Source organism: Leptodactylus fuscus, chromosome 5 (genome assembly GCF_031893055.1).
Source record: "Leptodactylus fuscus isolate aLepFus1 chromosome 5, aLepFus1.hap2, whole genome shotgun sequence".
In the NCBI taxonomy this organism is placed as follows: Eukaryota; Metazoa; Chordata; class Amphibia; order Anura; family Leptodactylidae; genus Leptodactylus; species Leptodactylus fuscus.
In genome coordinates this window covers 189,160,023-189,184,867 of record NC_134269.1, presented here as the reverse complement: position 1 = coordinate 189,184,867, position 24,845 = coordinate 189,160,023, and the positions used below count along the sequence as shown (strand labels likewise).

The 24,845-nt window shown below is 43.5% G+C and overlaps 1 protein-coding gene across 4 annotated transcripts in view; it reads left to right on the top strand.

Annotated features, from left to right (window-relative positions):
• Positions 1–24,087, top strand: part of GRIA1 (glutamate ionotropic receptor AMPA type subunit 1) — a 249,225-nt gene extending 225,138 nt beyond the window's left edge. For 2 of the 4 annotated variants that reach the window (XM_075274854.1, XM_075274851.1), the window contains exons 14-16: positions 16,077–16,191; positions 22,146–22,280; positions 23,767–24,087. In XM_075274854.1, coding sequence (XP_075130955.1) covers positions 16,077–16,191; positions 22,146–22,280; positions 23,767–23,955 — 439 coding nt within the window. In that variant the 3' untranslated portion in view covers positions 23,956–24,087. Of the gene's footprint in view, positions 1–15,232; positions 15,348–16,076; positions 16,192–22,145; positions 22,281–23,766 lie in introns of all 4 variants that reach the window. The other 2 variants (XM_075274853.1, XM_075274850.1) reach the window with 1 other exon arrangement.
• The last annotated feature ends 758 nt before the right edge of the window (positions 24,088–24,845 follow it).

The following is a 24,845-nucleotide window of genomic DNA, read 5'->3' as shown; positions in this document are numbered from 1 at the left end:
GCCTCTAACCAGCCCAGTTTGGACCAATTCATGGTGGAGGGAGCCTCTAAAAAACCCAGTTTGGACCAATTCATGGTGGAGGGAGCCTCTAAACAGCCCAGTTTGGGCAAATTCATGGGGGAGGGAGCCTCTAAAAAACCCAGTTTGGACCAATTCATGGTGGAGGGAGCCTCTAACCAGCCCAGTTTGGACCAATTAATGGTGGAGGGAGCCTCTAAACAGCCAAGTTTGGACCAATTCATGGTGGAGGGAGCCTCTAAAAACCCCAGTTTGGGCAAATTCATGGTGGAGGGAGCCTCTAACCAGCCCAGTTTGGACCAATTAATGGTGGAGGGAGCCTCTAACCAGCCCAGTTTGGACCAATTAATGGTGGAGGGAGCCTCTAACCACCCCAGTTTGGACCAATTCATGGTGGAGGGAGCCTCTAAACAGCCAAGTTTGGACCAATTCATGGTGAAGGGAGCCTCTAAAAACCCGTTTGGACCAATTCATGGTGGAGGGAGCCTCTAACCAGCCCAGTTTGGGCAAATTCATGGTGGAGGGAGCCTCTAAACAGCCAAGTTTGGGCAAATTCATGGTGGAGGGAGACTCTAACCAGCCCAGTTTGGACCAATTAATGGTGGAGGGAGCCTCTAACCAGCCCAGTTTGGACCAATTAATGGTGGAGGGAGCCTCTAACCACCCCAGTTTGGACCAATTCATGGTGGAGGGAGCCTCTAAACAGCCAAGTTTGGACCAATTCATGGTGGAGGGAGCCTCTAAAAACCCCAGTTTGGACCAATTCATGGTGGAGGGAGCCTCTAACCAGCCCAGTTTGGACCAATTAATGGTGGAGGGAGCCTCTAAACAGCCAAGTTTTGGGAAATTCATGGTGGAGGGAGCCTCTAACCAGCCCAGTTTGGACCAATTCATGGTGGAGGGAGCCTCTAAACAGCCCAGTTTGGGCAAATTCATGGTGGAGGGAGCCTCTAAAAAACCCAGTTTGGACCAATTCATGGTGGAGGGAGCCTCTAACCAGCCCAGTTTGGACCAATTAATGGTGGAGGGAGCCTCTAACCAGCCCAGTTTGGACCAATTAATGGTGGAGGGAGCCTCTAACCACCCCAGTTTGGACCAATTCATGGTGGAGGGAGCCTCTAAACAGCCAAGTTTGGACCAATTCATGGTGGAGGGAGCCTCTAAAAACCCCAGTTTGGACCAATTCATGGTGGAGGGAGCCTCTAACCAGCCCAGTTTGGACCAATTCATGGTGGAGGGAGCCTCTAAAAAACCCAGTTTGGACCAATTCATGGTGGAGGGAGCCTCTAAACAGCCCAGTTTGGGCAAATTCATGGTGGAGGGAGCCTCTAAAAACCCCAGTTTGGACCAATTCATGGTGAAGGGAGCCTCTAAAAACCCGTTTGGACCAATTCATGGTGGAGGGAGCCTCTAACCAGCCCAGTTTGGGCAAATTCATGGTGGAGGGAGCCTCTAAACAGCCCAGTTTGGGCAAATTCATGGTGGAGGGAGCCTCTAACCAGCCCAGTTTGGACCAATTAATGGTGGAGGGAGCCTCTAAACAGCCAAGTTTGGACCAATTCATGGTGGAGGGAGCCTCTAAAAACCCCAGTTTGGACCAATTCATGGTGGAGGGAGCCTCTAACCAGCCCAGTTTGGACCAATTAATGGTGGAGGGAGCCTCTAAACAGCCAAGTTTTGGGAAATTCATGGTGGAGGGAGCCTCTAACCAGCCCAGTTTGGACCAATTCATGGTGGAGGGAGCCTCTAAACAGCCCAGTTTGGGCAAATTCATGGTGGAGGGAGCCTCTAAAAAACCCAGTTTGGACCAATTCATGGTGGAGGGAGCCTCTAACCAGCCCAGTTTGGACCAATTCATGGTGGAGGGAGCCTCTAACCAGCCCAGTTTGGACCAATTAATGGTGGAGGGAGCCTCTAAACAGCCAAGTTTTGGGAAATTCATGGTGGAGGGAGCCTCTAACCAGCCCAGTTTGGACCAATTCATGGTGGAGGGAGCCTCTAAACAGCCCAGTTTGGGCAAATTCATGGTGGAGGGAGCCTCTAAAAAACCCAGTTTGGACCAATTCATGGTGGAGGGAGCCTCTAACCAGCCCAGTTTGGACCAATTAATGGTGGAGGGAGCCTCTAACCAGCCCAGTTTGGACCAATTAATGGTGGAGGGAGCCTCTAACCACCCCAGTTTGGACCAATTCATGGTGGAGGGAGCCTCTAAACAGCCAAGTTTGGACCAATTCATGGTGGAGGGAGCCTCTAAAAACCCCAGTTTGGACCAATTCATGGTGGAGGGAGCCTCTAACCAGCCCAGTTTGGGCAAATTCATGGTGGAGGGAGCCTCTAAACAGCCCAGTTTGGGCAAATTCATGGTGGAGGGAGCCTCTAAAAAACCCAGTTTGGACCAATTCATGGTGGAGGGAGCCTCTAACCAGCCCAGTTTGGACCAATTAATGGTGGAGGGAGCCTCTAAACAGCCAAGTTTGGACCAATTCATGGTGGAGGGAGCCTCTAAAAACCCCAGTTTGGACCAATTCATGGTGGAGGGAGCCTCTAACCAGCCCAGTTTGGGCAAATTCATGGTGGAGGGAGCCTCTAAACAGCCCAGTTTGGGCAAATTCATGGTGGAGGGAGCCTCTAACCAGCCCAGTTTGGACCAATTAATGGTGGAGGGAGCCTCTAACCAGCCCAGTTTGGACCAATTAATGGTGGAGGGAGCCTCTAACCAGCCCAGTTTGGACCAATTAATGGTGGAGGGAGCCTCTAACCACCCCAGTTTGGATCAATTCATGGTGGAGGGAGCCTCTAACCAGCCCAGTTTGGACCAATTCATGGTGGAGGGAGCCTCTAAAAAACCCAGTTTGGACCAATTCATGGTGGAGGGAGCCTCTAAACAGCCCAGTTTGGGCAAATTCATGGTGGAGGGAGCCTCTAAACAGCCAAGTTTGGACCAATTCATGGTGGAGGGAGCCTCTAAAAACCCCAGTTTGGACCAATTCATGGTGGAGGGAGCCTCTAACCAGCCCAGTTTGGGCAAATTCATGGTGGAGGGAGCCTCTAAACAGCCCAGTTTGGGCAAATTCATGGTGGAGGGAGCCTCTAACCAGCCCAGTTTGGACCAATTAATGGTGGAGGGAGCCTCTAACCAGCCCAGTTTGGACCAATTAATGGTGGAGGGAGCCTCTAACCAGCCCAGTTTGGACCAATTAATGGTGGAGGGAGCCTCTAACCACCCCAGTTTGGATCAATTCATGGTGGAGGGAGCCTCTAACCAGCCCAGTTTGGACCAATTCATGGTGGAGGGAGCCTCTAAAAAACCCAGTTTGGACCAATTCATGGTGGAGGGAGCCTCTAAACAGCCCAGTTTGGGCAAATTCATGGTGGAGGGAGCCTCTAAACAGCCCAGTTTGGGCAAATTCATGGTGGAGGGAGCCTCTAACCAGCCCAGTTTGGACCAATTAATGGTGGAGGGAGCCTCTAACCAGCCCAGTTTGGACCAATTCATGGTGGAGGGAGCCTCTAAACAGCCCAGTTTTGGCAAATTCATGGTGGAAGGAGCCTCTAACCAGCAGAGTTGTGGGAAAGCAGGGTGGAGGGAGCCTCTAACCAGCAGAGTTGGTGGAAATCAGGGTGGAGGGAGCCTCTAACCAGCAGAGTTGGGGGAAATCATGTTGGAGGGAGCCTAGTATTAGCAGAATTGTGCAACGCTTATGGTGGATGAGTATGAGGATGCGGAGGAATTGGAGAGGTTGAGTACAGACATGGAGTTTCATGTTGGGGTGCTTTACACAGGTGGGCACAAAAATGAAGGCTCTATCCAGTGGTGGTTCATTTTTATCAAAGTGAGCCGGTCGGCACTCTCAGCTGACAGACGGGTGCGCTTGTCAGTGATGATGCCACCGGCTGCACTGAACACCCTCTCAGATAGGACACTGGCGGCAGGACAGGACAGCACCTCCAAGGCATATAGGGCAAGTTCAAGCCACAGGTCCAACTTCGACACCCAATACGTGTAGGGCGCAGAGGGGTCGGAGAGGACAGGGCTGTGGTCGGAAAGGTATTCCCGCAACATGCGCCTATACTTCTCACGCCTGGTGACACTAGGACCCTCCGTGGCGGCACTTTGGCGAGGGGGTGCCATCAAGGTGTCCCAGACCTTAGACAGTGTGCCCCTCGTTTGTGTGGACCGGTGAGAACTTGGTTGCCTACTGGAGGAACTGCCCTCCCTGCCGCCAACGTCACATGCTGGAAACATCTCCATCATATTCTGCACCAATTGCCTGTGGCAAGCATTGATGCGATTGGCCCTCCCCTCTACCGGAATAAAAGACGAGATGTTGTTTTTATACCGGGGGTCAAGGATAGCAAAGATCCAGTACTGGTTGTCCTCCATGATTTTGACAATACGCTTGTCGGTTGTAAAGCACCCCAACATGAACTCAGCCATGTCTGCCACAGTGTTAGTTGGCATGACTCCTCTGGCCCCACCGGAAAGTTCAATCTCCATTTCCTCCTCATCCTCCATGTCTACCCATCCGCGCTGCAACAATGGGACGATTCGAAGTTGCCCGGAAGCCTCCTGTATCACCATCACATCATCGGACAACTCTTCTTCCTCCTCCTCCTCCTCCTCCTCCTCCATTAAACGCAGTGAAGCGGACAGATGTGTGGACCTACTCTCCAGCTGTGACGGATCGGATGCTATCCCTAACTCCTCTGTGTGATCTGAGTTATCCCTGATGTCAATCAGGGATTCTCTCAGAACACACAAGAGCGGGATTGTAAGGCTCACCATCGCATCCTCAGAGCTCACCCTCCTTGTGGACTCCTCAAAGACCCGTAGGATGTCACAAAGGTCTCTCATCCATGGCCACTCATGGATGTGAAACTGAGGCAGCTGACTTTGTGGCACCCTAGGGTTTTGTAGCTGGTATTCCATCAAAGGTCTCTGCTGCTCAACCACTCTATTCAACATCTGAAACGTTGAGTTCCAGCGTGTGGGGACGTCGCACAAAAGCCGGTGTTGTGGCACATGCAGGCGTTGCTGGAGAGATTTTAAGCTAGCAGCGGCTACTGTCGACTTGCGAAAGTGGGCGCACATGCGCCGCACTTTCACCAGTAGCTCTGGAACATTGGGGTAGCTCTTTAGGAAACGTTGCACCACTAGGTTGAAGACGTGGGCCAGGCATGGAACATGTTGGAGTCCGGCAAGCTCCAGAGCTGCTACCAGGTTCCGGCCGTTATCACAAACGACCATGCCTGGGCCCAGGTGCAGCGGCTCAAACCATATTGCCGTCTCATCGAGGAGGGCATCCCTCACCTCGGAGGCAGTGTGCTGTCTGTCCCCCAAGCTGATCAGCTTCAGCACAGCCTGCTGACGTCTACCAACGCCAGTGCTGCAACGTTTCCAACTCGTAGCTGGGGTCAATCTAACAGCGGAGGAGGAGGCGGTGGCGGAGGAGGAGGCGGTGGCGGAGGAGGAGGCGGTAGAGGAGGAGGAGGAGGGGGGTGTTCTTCTCGTGTCCCTGCCAGGAATGTTAGGCGGGGAGACGAGGTACACCGGGCCAGTTTGGGAAGCAGTCCCAGCCTCAACTACATTCACCCAGTGTGCCGTCAGTGAAATGTAGCGTCCCTGTCCGCATGCACTTGTCCACGCGTCGGTGGTCAAGTGGACCTTTGTGCAAAGCGCGGAACTAAGGGCCCGCCTGATGTTGAGTGACACGTGCTGGTGCAAGGCGGGGACGGCACACCGGGAGAAGTAGTGACGGCTAGGGACGGCATAGCGAGGTGCCGCAGTTGCCATCAGGTCCAGGAAGGCGGGAGTTTCAACAAGCCGGAAGGCCAACATCTCCTGGGCCAGCAGTTTAGCGATGTTGGCGTTCAAGGCTTGCGCGTGTGGGTGGTTAGCAGTGTATTTCTGCCACCGCTCCAATGTCTGAGAGATGGTGGGTTGTTGTAAAGAAACGCCTGATGGTGCCTTTGATGGTGCAGGAGAAGGAGATAAGACAGGACCAGGGGAGGATGAGGTAGAAGTCAACAAAGTGGCGGAGGCAGATGAAGTGGTGTCCTGGCTCGTCCTCTGGAGTGCATCGCCAGCACAGTCAGCAGTGGCAGTGGCAGAGGCAGAGGCAGTGGCAGAGGCAGTGGCAGTGGCGTGAACGGCAGGCGGCCTTTGTCCTGCCGTTGCTGCCTGCCACTGATTCCAGTGCTTGGATTCCAAATGACGGCGCATTGAAGTGGTGGACAGGTTGCTCTTCTCAGAGCCCCTAATCAATTTCGAGAGGCAAATTGTGCAGACAACACTATATCTGTCCTCGGCGCATTCCTTGAAAAAACTCCACACCTTCGAGAAACGTGCCCTCGAGGTGGGAGTTTTTCGGGGCTGGGTACGAACTGGAACATCTTGGGAGATTCCGGGTGTGGCCTGGCTTCGCCTAAGCTGCTGACCTCTGCCTCTGCCTCTAGCTACCCTTTTTGGTGCTGCACCTGCCTCAACATCCACACTACTTTCCCCGCTTGACATCCCCCCTGTCCAGGTCGGGTCAGTGTCCTCATCATCCACCACTTCCTCTTCCAACTCCTGTCTCATCTCCTCCTCCCGCACAATGCGCCGGTCAACTGGATGCCCTGACGGCAACTGCGTCACATCATCGTCGATGAGGGTGGGTTGCTGGTCATCCACCACCAAATCGAACGGAGATGGAGGAGACTCTAGTGTTTGAGCATCTGGACACAGATGCTCCTCTGTTAGGTTCGTGGAATCGTGACGTGGAGAGGCAGGTTGAGGGACAATGAAAGGAGCGGAGAACAGCTCTGGGGAGCAGGGACAGTTTGGGTTATTGTTCTGTAAAGCTTCGGAATTTTGGGAGGAAGGAAGACAAGACTGTTGGGTAATAGGAGGAGAGGAGGCAGAGTCTGACTGGCTGCTGGACAATGTGCTGTAAGCGTTCTCTGACAGCCATTGCAAGACCTGTTCCTGGTTCTCGGGCCTACTAAGGTTTGTACCCTGCAGTTTAGTTAATGTGGCAAGCAACCCTGGCACTGTGGAGTGGCGCAATGCTTGCTGCCCCACAGGAGTAGGCACGGGACGCCCTGTGGCTTCACTGCTACCTTGCTCCCCAGAACCATTCCCCCGACCTCGCCCACGGCCTCGTCCACGTCCCTTTCCGGGAGCCTTGCGCATTTTGAATTCCTAGTTAGAAATTGGCACTGTATACCAGTAGTAAAAATTGTGGGTGCACGTAACCCCAATATATTCTTTGAATTCCCAGTCAGACACTGGCACTATATGGCAGTAGCAAGAAATGAGGGTATTTGTATTCCCAATATACTCTTTAAATTCCCAGTCAGACAATGGCACTGTATACCAGTAGTAAAAATTGTGGGTGCACGTAACCCCAATATATTCTTTGAATTACCAGTCAGAAACTGGCACTATATGGCAGTAGCAAGAAATGAGGGTATTTGTATTCCCAATATACTCTTTGAATTCCCAGTCAGACAATGGCACTGTATACCAGTAGTAAAAATTGTGGGTGCACGTAACCCCAATATATTCTTTGAATTACCAGTCAGAAACTGGCACTATATGGCAGTAGCAAGAAATGAGGGTATTTATAACCCCAATATATTCTTTGAATTCCCAGTCAGACAATGGCACTGTATACCAGTAGTAAAAATTGTGGGTGCACGTAACCCCAATATATTCTTTGAATTCCCAGTCAGAAACTGGCACTATATGGCAGTAGCAAGAAATGAGGGTATTTATAACCCCAATATATTCTTTGAATTCCCAGTCAGACAATGGCACTGTATACCAGTAGTAAAAATTGTGGGTGCACGTAACCCCAATATATTCTTTGAATTCCCAGTCAGAAACTGGCACTATATGGCAGTAGCAAGAAATGAGGGTATTTGTATTCCCAATATACTCTTTGAATTCCCAGTCAGACAATGGCACTGTATACCAGTAGTAAAAATTGTGGGTGCACGTAACCCCAATATATTCTTTGAATTACCAGTCAGAAACTGGCACTATATGGCAGTAGCAAGAAATGAGGGTATTTATAACCCCAATATATTCTTTGAATTCCCAGTCAGACAATGGCACTGTATACCAGTAGTAAAAATTGTGGGTGCACGTAACCCCAATATATTCTTTGAATTCCCAGTCAGAAACTGGCACTATATGGCAGTAGCAAGAAATGAGGGTATTTGTATTCCCAATATACTCTTTGAATTCCCAGTCAGACAATGGCACTGTATACCAGTAGTAAAAATTGTGGGTGCACGTAACCCCAATATATTCTTTGAATTACCAGTCAGAAACTGGCACTATATGGCAGTAGCAAGAAATGAGGGTATTTATAACCCCAATATATTCTTTGAATTCCCAGTCAGACAATGGCACTGTATACCAGTAGTAAAAATTGTGGGTGCACGTAACCCCAATATATTCTTTGAATTCCCAGTCAGAAACTGGCACTATATGGCAGTAGCAAGAAATGAGGGTATTTGTATTCCCAATATACTCTTTGAATTCCCAGTCAGACAATGGCACTGTATACCAGTAGTAAAAATTGTGGGTGCACGTAACCCCAATATATTCTTTGAATTACCAGTCAGAAACTGGCACTATATGGCAGTAGCAAGAAATGAGGGTATTTATAACCCCAATATATTCTTTGAATTCCCAGTCAGACAATGGCACTGTATACCAGTAGTAAAAATTGTGGGTGCACGTAACCCCAATATATTCTTTGAATTCCCAGTCAGAAACTGGCACTATATGGCAGTAGCAAGAAATGAGGGTATTTATAACCCCAATATATTCTTTGAATTCCCAGTCAGACAATGGCACTGTATACCAGTAGTAAAAATTGTGGGTGCACGTAACCCCAATATATTCTTTGAATTACCAGTCAGAAACTGGCACTATATGGCAGTAGCAAGAAATGAGGGTATTTATAACCCCAATATATTCTTTGAATTCCCAGTCAGACAATGGCACTGTATACCAGTAGTAAAAATTGTGGGTGCACGTAACCCCAATATATTCTTTGAATTCCCAGTCAGAAACTGGCACTATATGGCAGTAGCAAGAAATGAGGGTATTTGTATTCCCAATATACTCTTTGAATTCCCAGTCAGACAATGGCACTGTATACCAGTAGTAAAAATTGTGGGTGCACGTAACCCCAATATATTCTTTGAATTACCAGTCAGAAACTGGCACTATATGGCAGTAGCAAGAAATGAGGGTATTTATAACCCCAATATATTCTTTGAATTCCCAGTCAGACAATGGCACTGTATACCAGTAGTAAAAATTGTGGGTGCACGTAACCCCAATATATTCTTTGAATTCCCAGTCAGAAACTGGCACTATATGGCAGTAGCAAGAAATGAGGGTATTTGTATTCCCAATATACTCTTTGAATTCCCAGTCAGACAATGGCACTGTATACCAGTAGTAAAAATTGTGGGTGCACGTAACCCCAATATATTCTTTGAATTACCAGTCAGAAACTGGCACTATATGGCAGTAGCAAGAAATGAGGGTATTTATAACCCCAATATATTCTTTGAATTCCCAGTCAGACAATGGCACTGTATACCAGTAGTAAAAATTGTGGGTGCACGTAACCCCAATATATTCTTTGAATTACCAGTCAGAAACTGGCACTATATGGCAGTAGCAAGAAATGAGGGTATTTGTATTCCCAATATACTCTTTGAATTCCCAGTCAGACAATGGCACTGTATACCAGTAGTAAAAATTGTGGGTGCACGTAACCCCAATATATTCTTTGAATTACCAGTCAGAAACTGGCACTATATGGCAGTAGCAAGAAATGAGGGTATTTATAACCCCAATATATTCTTTGAATTCCCAGTCAGACAATGGCACTGTATACCAGTAGTAAAAATTGTGGGTGCACGTAACCCCAATATATTCTTTGAATTCCCAGTCAGAAACTGGCACTATATGGCAGTAGCAAGAAATGAGGGTATTTGTATTCCCAATATACTCTTTGAATTCCCAGTCAGACAATGGCACTGTATACCAGTAGTAAAAATTGTGGGTGCACGTAACCCCAATATATTCTTTGAATTACCAGTCAGAAACTGGCACTATATGGCAGTAGCAAGAAATGAGGGTATTTATAACCCCAATATATTCTTTGAATTCCCAGTCAGACAATGGCACTGTATACCAGTAGTAAAAATTGTGGGTGCACGTAACCCCAATATATTCTTTGAATTACCAGTCAGAAACTGGCACTATATGGCAGTAGCAAGAAATGAGGGTATTTGTATTCCCAATATACTCTTTGAATTCCCAGTCAGACAATGGCACTGTATACCAGTAGTAAAAATTGTGGGTGCACGTAACCCCAATATATTCTTTGAATTACCAGTCAGAAACTGGCACTATATGGCAGTAGCAAGAAATGAGGGTATTTGTATTCCCAATATACTCTTTGAATTCCCAGTCAAACAATGGCACTGTATACCAGTAGTAAAAATTGTGGGTGCACGTAACCCCAATATATTCTTTGAATTACCAGTCAGAAACTGGCACTATATGGCAGTAGCAAGAAATGAGGGTATTTATAACCCCAATATATTCTTTGAATTCCCAGTCAGACAATGGCACTGTATACCAGTAGTAAAAATTGTGGGTGCACGTAACCCCAATATATTCTTTGAATTCCCAGTCAGACACTGGCACTATATGGCAGTAGCAAGAAATGAGGGTATTTGTATTCCCAATATATTCTTTGAATTCCCAGTCAGACAATGGCACTGTATACCAGTAGTAAAAATTGTGGGTGCACGTAACCCCAATATATTCTTTGAATTACCAGTCAGAAACTGGCACTATATGGCAGTAGCAAGAAATGAGGGTATTTGTATTCCCAATATATTCTTTGAATTCCCAGTCAGACAATGGCACTGTATACCAGTAGTAAAAATTGTGGGTGCACGTAACCCCAATATATTCTTTGAATTCCCAGTCAGACACTGGCACTATATGGCAGTAGCAAGAAATGAGGGTATTTGTATTCCCAATATATTCTTTGAATTCCCAGTCAGACAATGGCACTGTATACCAGTAGTAAAAATTGTGGGTGTATATAGCCCCAATTCTATTGCTAGGGGACTTGCAGGGTATTTCTGGGGTGAAGGTGGGGGGCACACCGTTGGAACGGGTATCGGGGTATATATCGGGTATACGGGAATACACTGACAGTGTATTCCATTCAGGATCCTGGGAAAGCTGGGTTGCGGCGATTGAGCCCGTCAGTGCCACGTTACACTGACAAGCTTCTCCCTGGAATTTAGCTCTTACAAGAGCTGTTGGTTGTCTTCTCCTTCCTATCCTAGCCTGTCCCTGCCTACCCAGAATCTAAGCCCTAGCTAGCTGGACGGAAACCTCCGTCCTCGGTGAATTGCAAGCTCAGAATGACGCGAACCTGGGCGGCGCTGTTCTTTTAAATTAGAGGTCACATGTATTCGGCAGCCAATGGGTTTTGCCTACTTTTTTCAACGTCACCGGTGTCGTAGTTCCTGTCCCACCTACCCTGCGCTGTTATTGGAGCAAAAAAGGCGCCAGGGAAGGTGGGAGGGGAATCGAGTAATGGCGCACTTTACCACGCGGTGTTCGATTCGATTCGAACATGCCGAACAGCCTAATATCCGATCGAACATGAGTTCGATAGAACACTGTTCGCTCATCTCTAATGAACATCACATGACCAATGAACGTTATTAACCTATAGTGGCATCTGTAAGATTCCTTTTTGGTTCTCATCTTCTTGAGGAGTAGAATAGCAATGTATGTAATAAAGCACCTAGCTGAAGTGTGAACAGAGCCTTCATATAAGTTATTTAATTACCTATTCCTATATTGGTGGCTGCTGTGTTCATAGAATATATTGTGGACCCAATTGTAATTCTTTGACTTGGAAACTATGTAATTCAACACCCAATGTTGTCAAGTATCTGCAGCTAGAAACAGAGTTGTCAAACCACTTTAACCAAAGTAAATTCAAATACATTAGGATAAAACATGACTTTCCTCCATCTCCATCTCATCTCAGACATCCATGATCCATTCAATGCATGGCTGATGGGCCTTGTTACTTACCCTGAGCCGGAAGCCCTGTTCCCCCGCTTTCATATCTCATATGTTCCACCTGTTACAGCCTTAGGCTCATTGCTAAAGGTTTGGTCTGTGTATGTGTGTTCTGTGTCATTAGAGAATCACTCAGAAGGATTGGTGATCCAGTTTAATCTCTATTTCTTCCCTATATGCTTTCCAAAACATGAGCCACCTCACCCCAGCCCCCCGCTGCCAAGGAACAGGGATAACATGGAGGTCTTAAAGGAACACGATGGTCAATATTCCAGTTGACCATGACCGTTGTCCAGTAATTAGCTTTCACGTAACTATTTTTTCCCACTGCAAGATCCATCCTGCTTCCTCCAGTAGATTAATAAACCCATATTACAAAGCCGCAATTGTTCTCCCTTTTGCTGCTGCTCAACGTAGTAAAGCTACAGCTCCGTCACCAAGGTTAACAATGGCTATGTTGTAATAAAAGTAATGTTTAGATAAATTGTTTTAGGCAAATTCATCATTAACTTGTACATTAGCGCCATGAATTAATGTGCTCCGTAGAAGGTCACAAAGAAATTATTATGTGCCGAGGTTAATCAGGTGTATAATGTACTTATTAGAGACAATGAGAAAAATACATAATTGTTTCAATGAGACTCAGAGGCGCAGCTTTGGTATGGAAATGGTGTTTCAAGCAATGGCTGGGAAATGTTCACATTGGGCAGGTTTTAGGATCTCTTCTGATCATAGATGGGTCATAGGCCACATATACACAGTACAGTATGGCCCCATAGACATCTATGACCATACAACTGAGATGATGGACATAGTTCTAATACGCTGATGAAGGCTAAATCTCAAACGATATTGAAGATAATATAAAGTTATAAGTAATAATCGGTCTGTTTCTGAGAACATTAGATGACAATATGGCCACTATCACGTACTCTGAAGGGTTTGTCGCTTACCTCTTTGGGAGCACTACCATCAAGTTGACTAAGAATTATTTGGGACCACAGGCATTAAGCATTATTGACCCCTCGCATGTGTTGGACTGGCCCACCAAACAACAAAAGGATCCAAGACTCTCACACAATAATGGTCCAGTAGAAGACACCAAGTTTGAAGGCTATTTCAGTGTTGGACTGACCCACAAGTGTACCAGAGGTTCCTTTGGTGGGCCCAGTCTCTAACACAATAATGGTCCAGAAGAAGAAATTTGAAAGGTATTTTGGTCTAATTTCTCTAAGAAACCACATAACATTGGACCTCCTCTTCCCATGGATCATTGAGCACAGTTCTAAGGCCCAAATGGTCAGTCTACCTTTGCCTTCAACTCAAATATTGCCATATTAGGTAAATATCCCTAATTTTTTTGGTTAACAACGCCTGGGGAACTGTAATGGTGGGAGTACTGTATGAGTATACCTTTTTTAGATATAACATTACATACTTGCCAAAAGTCTGGACCATGAAAGGGGCAGGGTTATCACTGAGGATTAGGGAGTTTAAAAAGAAGGTTAATAAAAATATACACCCTGCTAATATATTATATAATATAGCTGCAATATCTCAGCAATGGGGGCAGTGATTCAGGGTGGCCCTAACCTATCTATCTGCCAGGCTAGGTTGCTATTCTGAGTTCTGGTGACAGTCTATTAAAAATCAGAGATGTTTGCAGATGTTCACCATGTATATTTGCCTACAATTTGTAGATATTAGTCACTACAAGACATTGTTAGTGGTTCCAGTAGTTGCATAACTAGTGATAGTTCTTTAGTTATGCTAAGATACATGTCACTGACTTATTAAGACTCTTAGAATAAAATATTGGTGCCACTTTTGGAATGAAGTCCTACCTCTTCTACAAGATACTTAGTCTTACGTCTTCTGACTGGGCTGTGACCCATGGTGTGACAGGAATCTCAACTATTATGGTGGCTTCTGATAGAGGTCCATAATGAAGGTTCACTGTTGGTCCCCTCCTCTGGATGTGGTGAATTGGGACCTATGAGCCTTTCAACTGTTTGGGCTTTGGTTTCATCCGCTCACCAAATGTTTTACACATTTTTAATAGCGTTGGTGTCAACAGCAAATGACCCAGCACACATGGCTTGAGATACTCAACATGATTTAGGTAATCACATTCTATGTTTATCGAGCTGAGGAAGGATCCAGAGTACAATTCTGTAATCCAATGGCCCATATACACCTGGAAAGTACCCTATTTAAACCAACTAACCACTATTTAAAGAAGACCTTTCACCACCTCCACCAACTACAAAATTATTGTGATATTCAATAGGTGTCGCTTCACTGATTCTGGTGTAGTTGGAATTTTTTATTTAGCCCCCACTATTCCTGAGCAGTCATTTTTGTTAGTTTCAGCACAGTTATGTTCTCTACTGGCAGTTGGGCGGTCTTGGGCTGGAGCAGAAAGACAGGGACCTCCCAGTTGGCAGTATAGAGCAAAATTAAGATGAAACTAACAGAAATTATTGCTCACGAAAAATAATGGGGGCAAGTGAAAAAATTCCAACAGTCCCAAGATCAGTGGACCAGATCCTATTGAAGGATTCAATGAGTTGGAGTTGGTAAAGGTGGTAAGAGGTTCCCTTTAAGTCATGTTCTGTTGAAAAATCCTTCCTTTTTATTCACATATCAAATACAATTTTTAGACTTACTCACAATGTTGTAGATAGTTAATTTAAGATAAAAGGAATTAAAAACTACTGAGTCTATCATGGAAATCTTGGTAGCACCCTGGCTGTATATGGCTGCATTGCAATGGGTCCACATGCATGGCTCTAAAACTACCGGTACTCAGCATGTCGATACGCTTGCCTGCAAATACACTGCAGATCTGTAAAACATATTTGAGATGTATATTATAGACACAGTGTATACAAATGTCCTTATAAGATGCCATTTTCCTGAAGACTTGCATGCACTGCAGTGACGGAGCTGGAGCAGGGATGGGGGCACATGGTGGTATAGGATGAAACTTGCAGCTGGTTCACCTATCCTTTGTCTCATGACCTCATGAGTGATTTCTCAAGCTGTAACTTATCAAGTGTTATCTATTCATTTTTAAAGAAATCCAGTAAACCTGGCAGTATTAAAACTGAACGAGCAGGGGCTTTTGGACAAATTGAAAAACAAATGGTGGTACGACAAGGGAGAATGCGGCAGCGGGGGAGGTGATTCCAAGGTCAGCCCCAGTAAGAACAAACTAGCGGGTAACAAAACAGCATGATAGTAACCAGCAACTGCTCTATACTCCTTTATGCCAAGGCCCCGGTGCCATTTTATTCTACAGATAGACAGAAAATACAGAAAACCATACTAAAGACTAGTGATGTTATGGATGTTTTTGAAAAAAATTAACACAAAAATGTTATCCAAGTACACACTCCATTCATATTACATAGGAGGCAGAAAGGATACTTCAAGAAGCTTTAATGCATATTGAGTTTTTATACTAGGTATCTATGTAGCAAATTTCGGGAAAAATTACATAATATTATTGATATTTTATTCCCAATCTAATATTGCAATGTATGGAGTCCGTGTATGCCCACATTCCACTACATGCACCAAATATTTGACTCGTTGAGTTGCCTTCACCCAACCAAGAAGAAATTAGGCAACCAAGTCACCGGGTGCAAGAAAGTGGGTCATCCACCGGCAAGGGACGGGTGTTGCTGGTTACTCAAAGTGATATAGTTAATACTCATCTGGCTTGGCTGGAAGAGAGGGGAGAGATGGGTACTAGGGGATGGAGGGTATGGGTGGGGACGCTTGATAGAGTATTGAAGCGTATCACTTTGTCATGGTTCACGCATACGTCAATGAATGCCTCAATGAAATGTTGCTATGCTACTGAATAACATAAAATAACATTGGTGATGTTATTTATGTTATTTCCCATGGTTTGAAGAGGTGCTGTAAACCTAGCGGTATTGAAACTCAGTGAGCAAGGCGTCTTAGACAAGCTGAAAAGCAAATGGTGGTACGATAAAGGGGAATGTGGAAGCAAAGACTCCGGAAGTAAGGTTAGTCACGCCCATAACAGAGTTCCCGCCAATGATCACATGATGCTGCAGGGGCCTTCTGATTGGTTAACAGAGTTTTATTTTCTTACGTAAATTTACTGCAGCAAGTCATGTGTCTTTTTTTCAGGTTCCTGTTGACAACTTGATCCATGGAAACACTTAACCCCACACAAAAACAGATATCTCATATATCTAACAATATTAACATGTTGACATACTAAACCCAAAAATACTTTGTTATATAAAAACTATATAAAATTATAGTAAAAAACTGTATATTTAAAATTTGTAATTTAAAAAAAATGTATATTTTTTAATTTTTTATGTCTTATGTATATACTTCCCAGAAAAATGCACTAAAATACACATTTGAACAATCTTCTTTTCTTTTTTTAATGTATTTTGTATCTTAAAAAGTCCTCCAATTCCCAATTAAATTAAGATATAAAAATATTTGAAATAAATTACAATTTTGAATTTCAATTATTTTTTTTGATGAATGCTTAATTATCTTATTACTTAAAAATCCACAACCTAAAGTATAATTAACAAAATCACTTTGAAATGTTAATTTTTAAACAATGGCCTACAGGCTGTGTGTAGTATTGCATCTACATGCTATTGACTTGGGTTGGAAAGATCTGCATTACCAGACACAGCCTGTGAACAACGGTGGTGCTATTTTTGAAATGTAAATTTTTGTGCGCTAATTTTATATAGTGTAGTTAAATTTTTAGCAGGACTTTGTGTATTCGAGTACCTAAGTCATCATTCATCATATCTCTAGAGCTCTCCTGTCTTTATCTTACGACCCATATTATAAAACATCTGTCCGACAATCTGCTACAATCTGTAAAATCCATTTTATCATTTAATGGATTGATAATACAGCTCAACCAACCCTGCGAATAGTTTTAGTGTGCACCTGGGAGAAAACTTCTAGAAATTAGGAGGTCACGTAAAGAGAACTTTCTGAAACTCTAACTATTTTGGTTTAGTTTTTATGTAAAAATGCAGAAGTTTATTCTTTAATCTTTTTCATGTAATTTGGCACTATCTGTAATAAAAAAGTGGGGTTTCTTTATCATTTATATCCCAATTGTACCCATATTTACATCCCATGATATTGTCTTTCGGATTGCAAATACTATTGATCGTCTCCAATATTACAAATATCCATTTGGACTCTCACCACCATCTTTAAATCACTCACCACTATGCTCTGAATGCTGAGCTAGAACTGTACACATTAATTCTTACTATAGTATACATAGTTAAAAATATTACAAAGATTAAATAGGGAAAAAAAATATGATAAATACTTGAAATCTAATAAACGTTATTAAATCATCAATATACCCTAATAGAATGATGTGGAAGTACAGGGAATAGTATAATAATAAACTTTGTATGTATCTGAAGTTTCCTACAGAAAAGGAACACACATAATATTTTTGTCTTTAATTTTCGATTATTTGATTCATATTCACATTCATTTAATTTTGATATGTTGAGCTGAATTGTGTTTTATGGGATATTTGAATTGTGAAATTAACATAAAATTCCCAATTTTATGAGTCCTGACAATGTTGTGCACTATATTTTATAGATAGGGTCCTAGAAGCCCTGACAGTGTTCTACACTATGTTTTTAATTAGGTTCCTAGGAGCCCTCACAGTGTTCTACAATATGTTTTTAATTAGGTTCCTAGGAGCCCTCACAGTGTTCTACAATATGTTTTATAGATAGGTTCCTAGGAGTCCTGACAGTGTTCTACACTATGTTTTATAGATAGGTTCCTAGAAGCCCTGACAGTGTTCTACACTATGTTTTATAGATAGGTTCCTAGGAGCCCTGGCAGTGTATACACTATGTTTTATAGATAGGTTCCTAGAAGCCCTGACAGTGTTCTACACTATGTTTTATAGATAGGTTCCTAGGAGCCCTGGCAGTGTATACACTATGTTTTATAGATAGGTTCCTAGGAGCCCTGACCGTGTTCTACACTATTTTTTAAGTCAATTTAAGACGTGGTTTGTACTGAACTTGTTTGAGCTGAAACAAATCATAATTAACTGAATTTATAGGAAATTAGTTCAAATTTAAAAAAATATATAAAAAATACTTTACCCAACCAATCAGTTTCTTATTCCTATGAACAATTCCTCCATATCAATTGTAGCATATCACATAAAACACAATCCACCTTCTGGGGGTCATTTACAACAGGAAGTCATCAGACAATTTCAACTCCAATTCCCACTGTTTGTGGAAATATATAATCAAATGATAGCATTTATTAAAATATTCCAAAGCTCGTCAGACCAAGAATTTTTGGATTACCGTATTTTTCTGACTATAAGACGCACCTAGGTTTTAGAGGAGGAAAATAGGGGAAAAAAAATTTGAAGCAAAAACTGGTAAAATATTTAATATATGGGAGTTGTAGTTTTGCAACAGCTGCAAGGCCACATTGACAGGTGACCCTGCAGCTGTACGGGGATGCATAGAGCGTTTTTTTTGCGGGGCCAGCTGTACTTTTTAGTTATACCATTTTGGGGGATATCTATTGCTTAGATCACCTTGTATTGAAAAAAAAACAGGAGGTGATTTAGAACTTTTATTTATTTCATATTTTTAAAGCTTTTTTTTTTTTTTTTTTTTACTATTTTATTCCCCCCCGGGGGCTTGAACCTGCGGTCACTTGATCGCAAGTCCCATAGACGGCAATACAACTGTATTGCCGTCTATGGGACATTCTGTATATTAGTATTACGGCGGCTGGTCATAGAGACCAGCGGCAATACTAATACAGCAGTGACAGGCCTGGGAGCCTCATTAGGCTCCCGGCTGTCACCCGAACAGGTCGGCTCCTGCGATATCGCCACGCAGGAGCCGGCCTGCAACTTTACAGGTACGAGGCCGGTGAGGACCGGCCCCGGGGGAGAAGGTGCCACGGATACTGACCCGGCATCCGCTGTACTAGAGAGGCGGATGCCGGGGAGGGATAGACGCCGGGGCCTGAGACATCGCTACGATCCACTGCCCTGCATGAAGCCAGCGGCGGGGGGACGGAGGAGCGGAATAACAGCATCACTCCTCCCGCTGCTGACTTCATGCAGGGCAGAGGATCGTAGCGATGTCTCAGGCCCCGGCGTCTATCCCTCCCCGGCATCCGCCTCTCTAGTACAGCGGATGCCAGTCGCCACCTTCAGACTATAAGACGCACCCTTCTTTTCCCCAAAAATTTTTGGGGAAAAAAGTGCGTCTTATAGTCCGAAAAATACGGTAGTTAAAAGAGATTGATATGAGCAGGGAAATGTCTGTCTAACCAGAGTATCAGCTTAACGCTACAATGACACTTAAACTGCTGGAAAAGTAAACAACAATGTTACGGGGAAATGATGGACGCAAATGGATCCTGAGGAACCCCATTAACTATAATGGGGTCTGTCAGTTGTTTGTGTTTTTTACTAAAATTAGAGGATGAAAAATCAGTTTACAGGATTGTTTTGTCTGGCGATTTGCTACAGATCTGCGCCAGACGGACACCCAACACAGATATGAATGTAAGCTTACTATGTTGGCAATGACTAGTCACAACAGGAACATGAGCCCAGACCAAAACACCTGCAAAGAAACAAACCCAAGTCCATCAAATCCCCAATCTACAGTGAGGCGGCAAGACAACTGCCCCATATTGGGGAGAAATATGACACAGTCTTCCAAATATGGCAATCATAAAAAGTCCTTTTGTCAATACCCTTTGTCCAGACATCTAGTGATATTGTATATTTCAAAAAAGGCCTCAAAGCATTATGTGGCAGAGAGTTCCATAATCTCACTGGTCTTACAGTAAAGCATCCTATCATTGGTTATGTATAGATAGATTTAGTGGATCCCCCTTTGCATAAATACTGACCTAGGTATAAAAGGGCATCAAAGAGTTTGGGCACCCCTGACACAGCCAATATTTACCAGGGGAAGGTGCAGTTGGTTAAGCATTACACAGCGAAAATGAAAAAAAAAAATAGTATTACATGGCAGGCATAGACATTGAGTCATTGTCATGCATCAGAAGAAAAGAATATCCACTTACATGGAGGAGCTCTGCTTAATGACCAACAAAGGGGAATCCCAACTCCCAAGTAGGGCCCTTATAGGGCATATGGACAAATGTTGCCTTAAAGAAACAACCCCTTGAATTACATTGGTTGCCTCCTTCAGCACGCACTACAACTCAGCTACCATCTGGATTGTCCTAACTGGAAGTATCCTAAGCTGCTATGAGTTGAACCTATTGAAAATGACCCCCACAATTGTCCTTTTGCTTACACTTAGCCGTAATTCGCTGCATATTCTCAGGTAAACACCTACAAACTAATAAATGTTATTTTTACTTTTCATCCTATTCTTTTCATCACTTTTAGTTTGTGAGCTATAACCCTTTTTATGTTCTTGCTTTAGCTCAAAAAGATCAATATATTTTTTCATTTCTTCAGGTCGTAAGCATTTCCAAGAAGATTATTTTCACATTGCATGTTGAATCGGAGTCAACAGAAATCACTCGACAGAAACACATCGGATTAACACTAAATCACATTGTATTGTTACTTTAGCATTAAAATGTCTATGCAAGGAGAATATTGATCGAGTTAAAGTACTAGCACTAATAATAATAGTATTATCAATGCTATACATGACCGTTCATAAACCCAAAGACCTTCAAAAACACACATCAAATCACCAGGTTCTTCAACATTTCTGCATTTCTAAAGAAGGCCCTAAAATAGCAATGGTGGGACTACTGTGTTCATTGGGCAGCATTGGGTGCATGCTTAAAGTTAAAGCTGTTGTCTGGAGGGAGGTGGGTTTGGAGGCTGTGCAATGCAATGATGTGGTCCATGATGGAAGAATGTGAGAATTTTGCAATGGTTTGATATGGTCTGGTTGTGTGTGGCAGATGCCAAGCCTTTTTGACATGGCAATGTGATCCAAATTTATGACTTCACATATCAGTACTAGAGGGTGGATATTGTTTTCAAAAATTACATTGAGGTCCATTTCCCGAACCAGTTTCAGTAGTGTCAAAACAGAAAAACACGATGTGCCACCCAACCAACCAATAATATTATGTACACAATGCCATGTACCAGCCGGTACTTATCTATCGTACATTTGTATACAACACTGAGGGTAAGAGTTAAAAAAAATTACCACTTGCTGATCTGAAGTCCTACAATACAAGGGAAGCTTTAAAAGTTCTGTAGTCTGAAAAGTAAATGATGGCCTAGAATACCTCAAGTAAGCAAAACCTTGAAGATACTAACTTATTAGATATAATATTTCATGCTTTTGTTTTACTTTAACTCATGTGATCCTACAGTATACTCTTCCCTTTTGAATTCACAACACAAAGTGGATCCAAAATGGTCAATTCCTTTAAACCTTTAGGCATTTCATGGTCCCAGTTGAGAACCACTGCTTTTAATATACCTGAGATGTCTTAAGAGAAATCCTAATAAATTGCGATTGCTTTGCTCAACAAATTTGTACAAGGCTAAGATTTAGTAGCCATTCCCTCTCTTGCGCTGACTCCAATTTACTATTGTTGGACGGTCTTTATAAAATATGGGTAATTTCTGAAGCCATGGAAATTTCTCTTTATAGATTCAGAAACTATTCCCACGAGATTATTCTAGAATGTGCATTAAAAGTGTAAAGCCCGCGTCCAAAAGGCTTAACACCTCTACTGCCAATTGCCAATTCCAGTAGGCATAAAGGTGCTCCATGGTGCTGCCGATGTATGTGGCTGGCTTGATGACTTGGTCAATGGCATATGAGAAAGGTGGATTTATAAGAAGACTTAAAATATTTTCAACATATTTGTTGCTCTTATAACACTTTCTTCCCCTCCCCCTTTCCCTGCTCCTATCTTCTATCTCTGGTTCCAGGATAAAACAAGTGCACTAAGTCTCAGCAATGTTGCGGGAGTCTTCTATATCCTGATCGGAGGCCTGGGATTGGCTATGCTGGTTGCTCTAATCGAGTTTTGTTACAAGTCCAGGAGTGAATCCAAAAAGATGAAGGTGGCATTGCATTTCATGTCATATCACCCTCCTATGTTACAAAATAACCTTCTTTACATAATACAGAGTGTTCTTACTGCATAATTGACTCCACATTAGCAAGCATGATCCCCACCATATTATCAACTATGGTCAAAAAATTATATTTGTGTACTTTAGTTTTTTCTCCTGTACTACAGCTAGTCATTTTGGACCATAGTTTCATGTAGGAAGGATTAAAAGGAGACTTCAACCATTGATATTTTTTGTACACCTGGTTAAAATACCCCTTTAAAAAGGACCTTGCAACATCTCCACTAACACTAAGTATTCACACTCCATTACTGTTTCTGATGCAGTTGGAATTTTTACTCTAGCCCCCACCATTCCTAAGCAATTGACGCTGTTAGTTTCAGCACCCAATTTGCTAATTTGGTCCTCTACATTAAAGTGGGCAGTCCTGGGCTAGGAAGATAGTCTGGCACTGCCCAACTGACGGTAGAGAGCCTATTTAGCATAATGGATACTCAAACTAGCAGGAATGATTTCTCAGGAACACTAAGGGTAAGTTCACATGGTTTTTTTTGCTCAGGATTTTGAGGTCGTATCCACCTCAAAATCCTGACCAAAAAGACAGCTCCCATTGAAATCATTGAGAGCTGGTCAGTTCTTTTTTCTGGGAGCCGTTTGTTCCAGCTCCTGGAAAAAAGAAGCAACATGCTCATTGTTTCAGGCGGATTCGCCTCGTGACATCTGCCTGAAGACACTCCCTTCCGACTAGGCCCATTCATTTGGGGCTAATCTGGAGCAGAGTGCGCGACTGGATGCCATTGAAGTGCATCAGCATCCAGTTGCAGCTACCCATATTTTTTTTTTCCAGAACCCGAGGCGGCCTCTGCCTCAGGTTCCGAACCAAAAAACCCAGTGTGAACTTACCCTAAGGACTACAGAAAACATTCCAACTTTGCCAGAATCAGTGGATTGGCACCTATTAAAGAAAGTAAAGAGGTGGAGGTGGTGAAGGGGCATCTTTAAGATTGAGTGAAATTGGGTTGTTTATCAAGCCAGAGGCTGCACGCCATTGGTGTATACCTTGAACATGGTTTTTGGTGTCTTGTCTACATCTCTCTATTCTAGAAGTTTTGGCTCACATTTTGGTGGAGCAGCACAAGCTCCTAGACATCACTAGCATCACACCACAATCATCACTGATAGGGATGAAGGAACAATTCACAGGTTCCAGTTCAAAAATTCATGCTAGAACATTATCCTATCATGGAAATTCCCATATGACATGATATCTGTGTGGCTTTGTAGTGCAATATTGACGGCACTTGTCAGATGAAAGGTCTACATTTAACATTAATAATCCATATCTCCATTTGGTCTTTAGCATATACTTTTACATTAAAACATGTACGGTATTTCCATCCTTAAAAAATGTATGTTTTGAAAATGTTACATAGCGGCAAGGACAGGGGTTTAACCCCCCTATCCTCCTCAAAAGGGTTTCTGTTTAATTCCACAGCAAACAGTAACGGAAACGGTCCGTATGGCAACCTTACCAAGACCTTCAACAGCAGGAGGAAGTGGAGAAAACGGAAGAGTGGTCAGTCATGACTTCCCAAAATCCATGCAGACAATTCCATGTATGAGCCACAGTGCAGGTATGGCCCTAGGAGCAACTGGATTATAATACCAGCAGACTTCACACTGCCTAGTGAAGCAATGATGACCTTCCCCCCTTCCAGTGCCAAAAACACAAAGGACACATTTTATGGACTTTTCGCAGTCACTCAAAGATCTATTTTTTGTTATTTTGTTTTCTTTGTTCTTTTTGCCCCCTGTGGCAAATCTACGAGACAGTAACTGCAATAAAGAGCTGATTGGGGAAGAGAAGAGAACCGACCCTGTGGGCTGGACAATTGAATGTTATCAATAGACTCTGATCCCACAACGGTTCAACTCATCAACTCTTAGTATATTCAATTGTTTTAGAGGAATATTTTTTTTCCGTTTTTTGTTTCTTTTTCCTTATCTTTTCCTGTGTTAGCTTTCTGAATAAATTTGGGCGCACACTCTCCAGGCATTTCCTTCAAAGTTAGGAGATAAAACAATGGAATGTCCTTCATATGAGAAGCTCTTATGTATTGAAATGGATGTCTTCTTCAGCTAGACTGAACAACCAAGTGACAAGAACAAGAGAAAGTAGAGATGTCAAATGAGTTGTATTAGTTGTACATATAAAATCAACGGAATAGTCAAGCTATGGGGAAGACTCAAACATCCACAGCATCACAGATGAAAGTGGACCTAAGTGTCATGTTATGGTGGCCACGATTATAGGACCACTTAAGAAAATACACAAGGTGGTGCGGAATTTGCTAGTGGAGAGTTCAATGCTACCAGTAGACATCAGTGGTCTCCACTTGCTAATGGGATCACAACTCTAAGCCATGACTATCAATGCTTGAGGGCACCGGTCAACTAACCAACAGCGCAACAAGTAGAACTTGAGACCATACAAGTCAAGAGCATCTGTGACTGCATATAAAGGCATATCTATACAAATAGACCCAAGCAGAG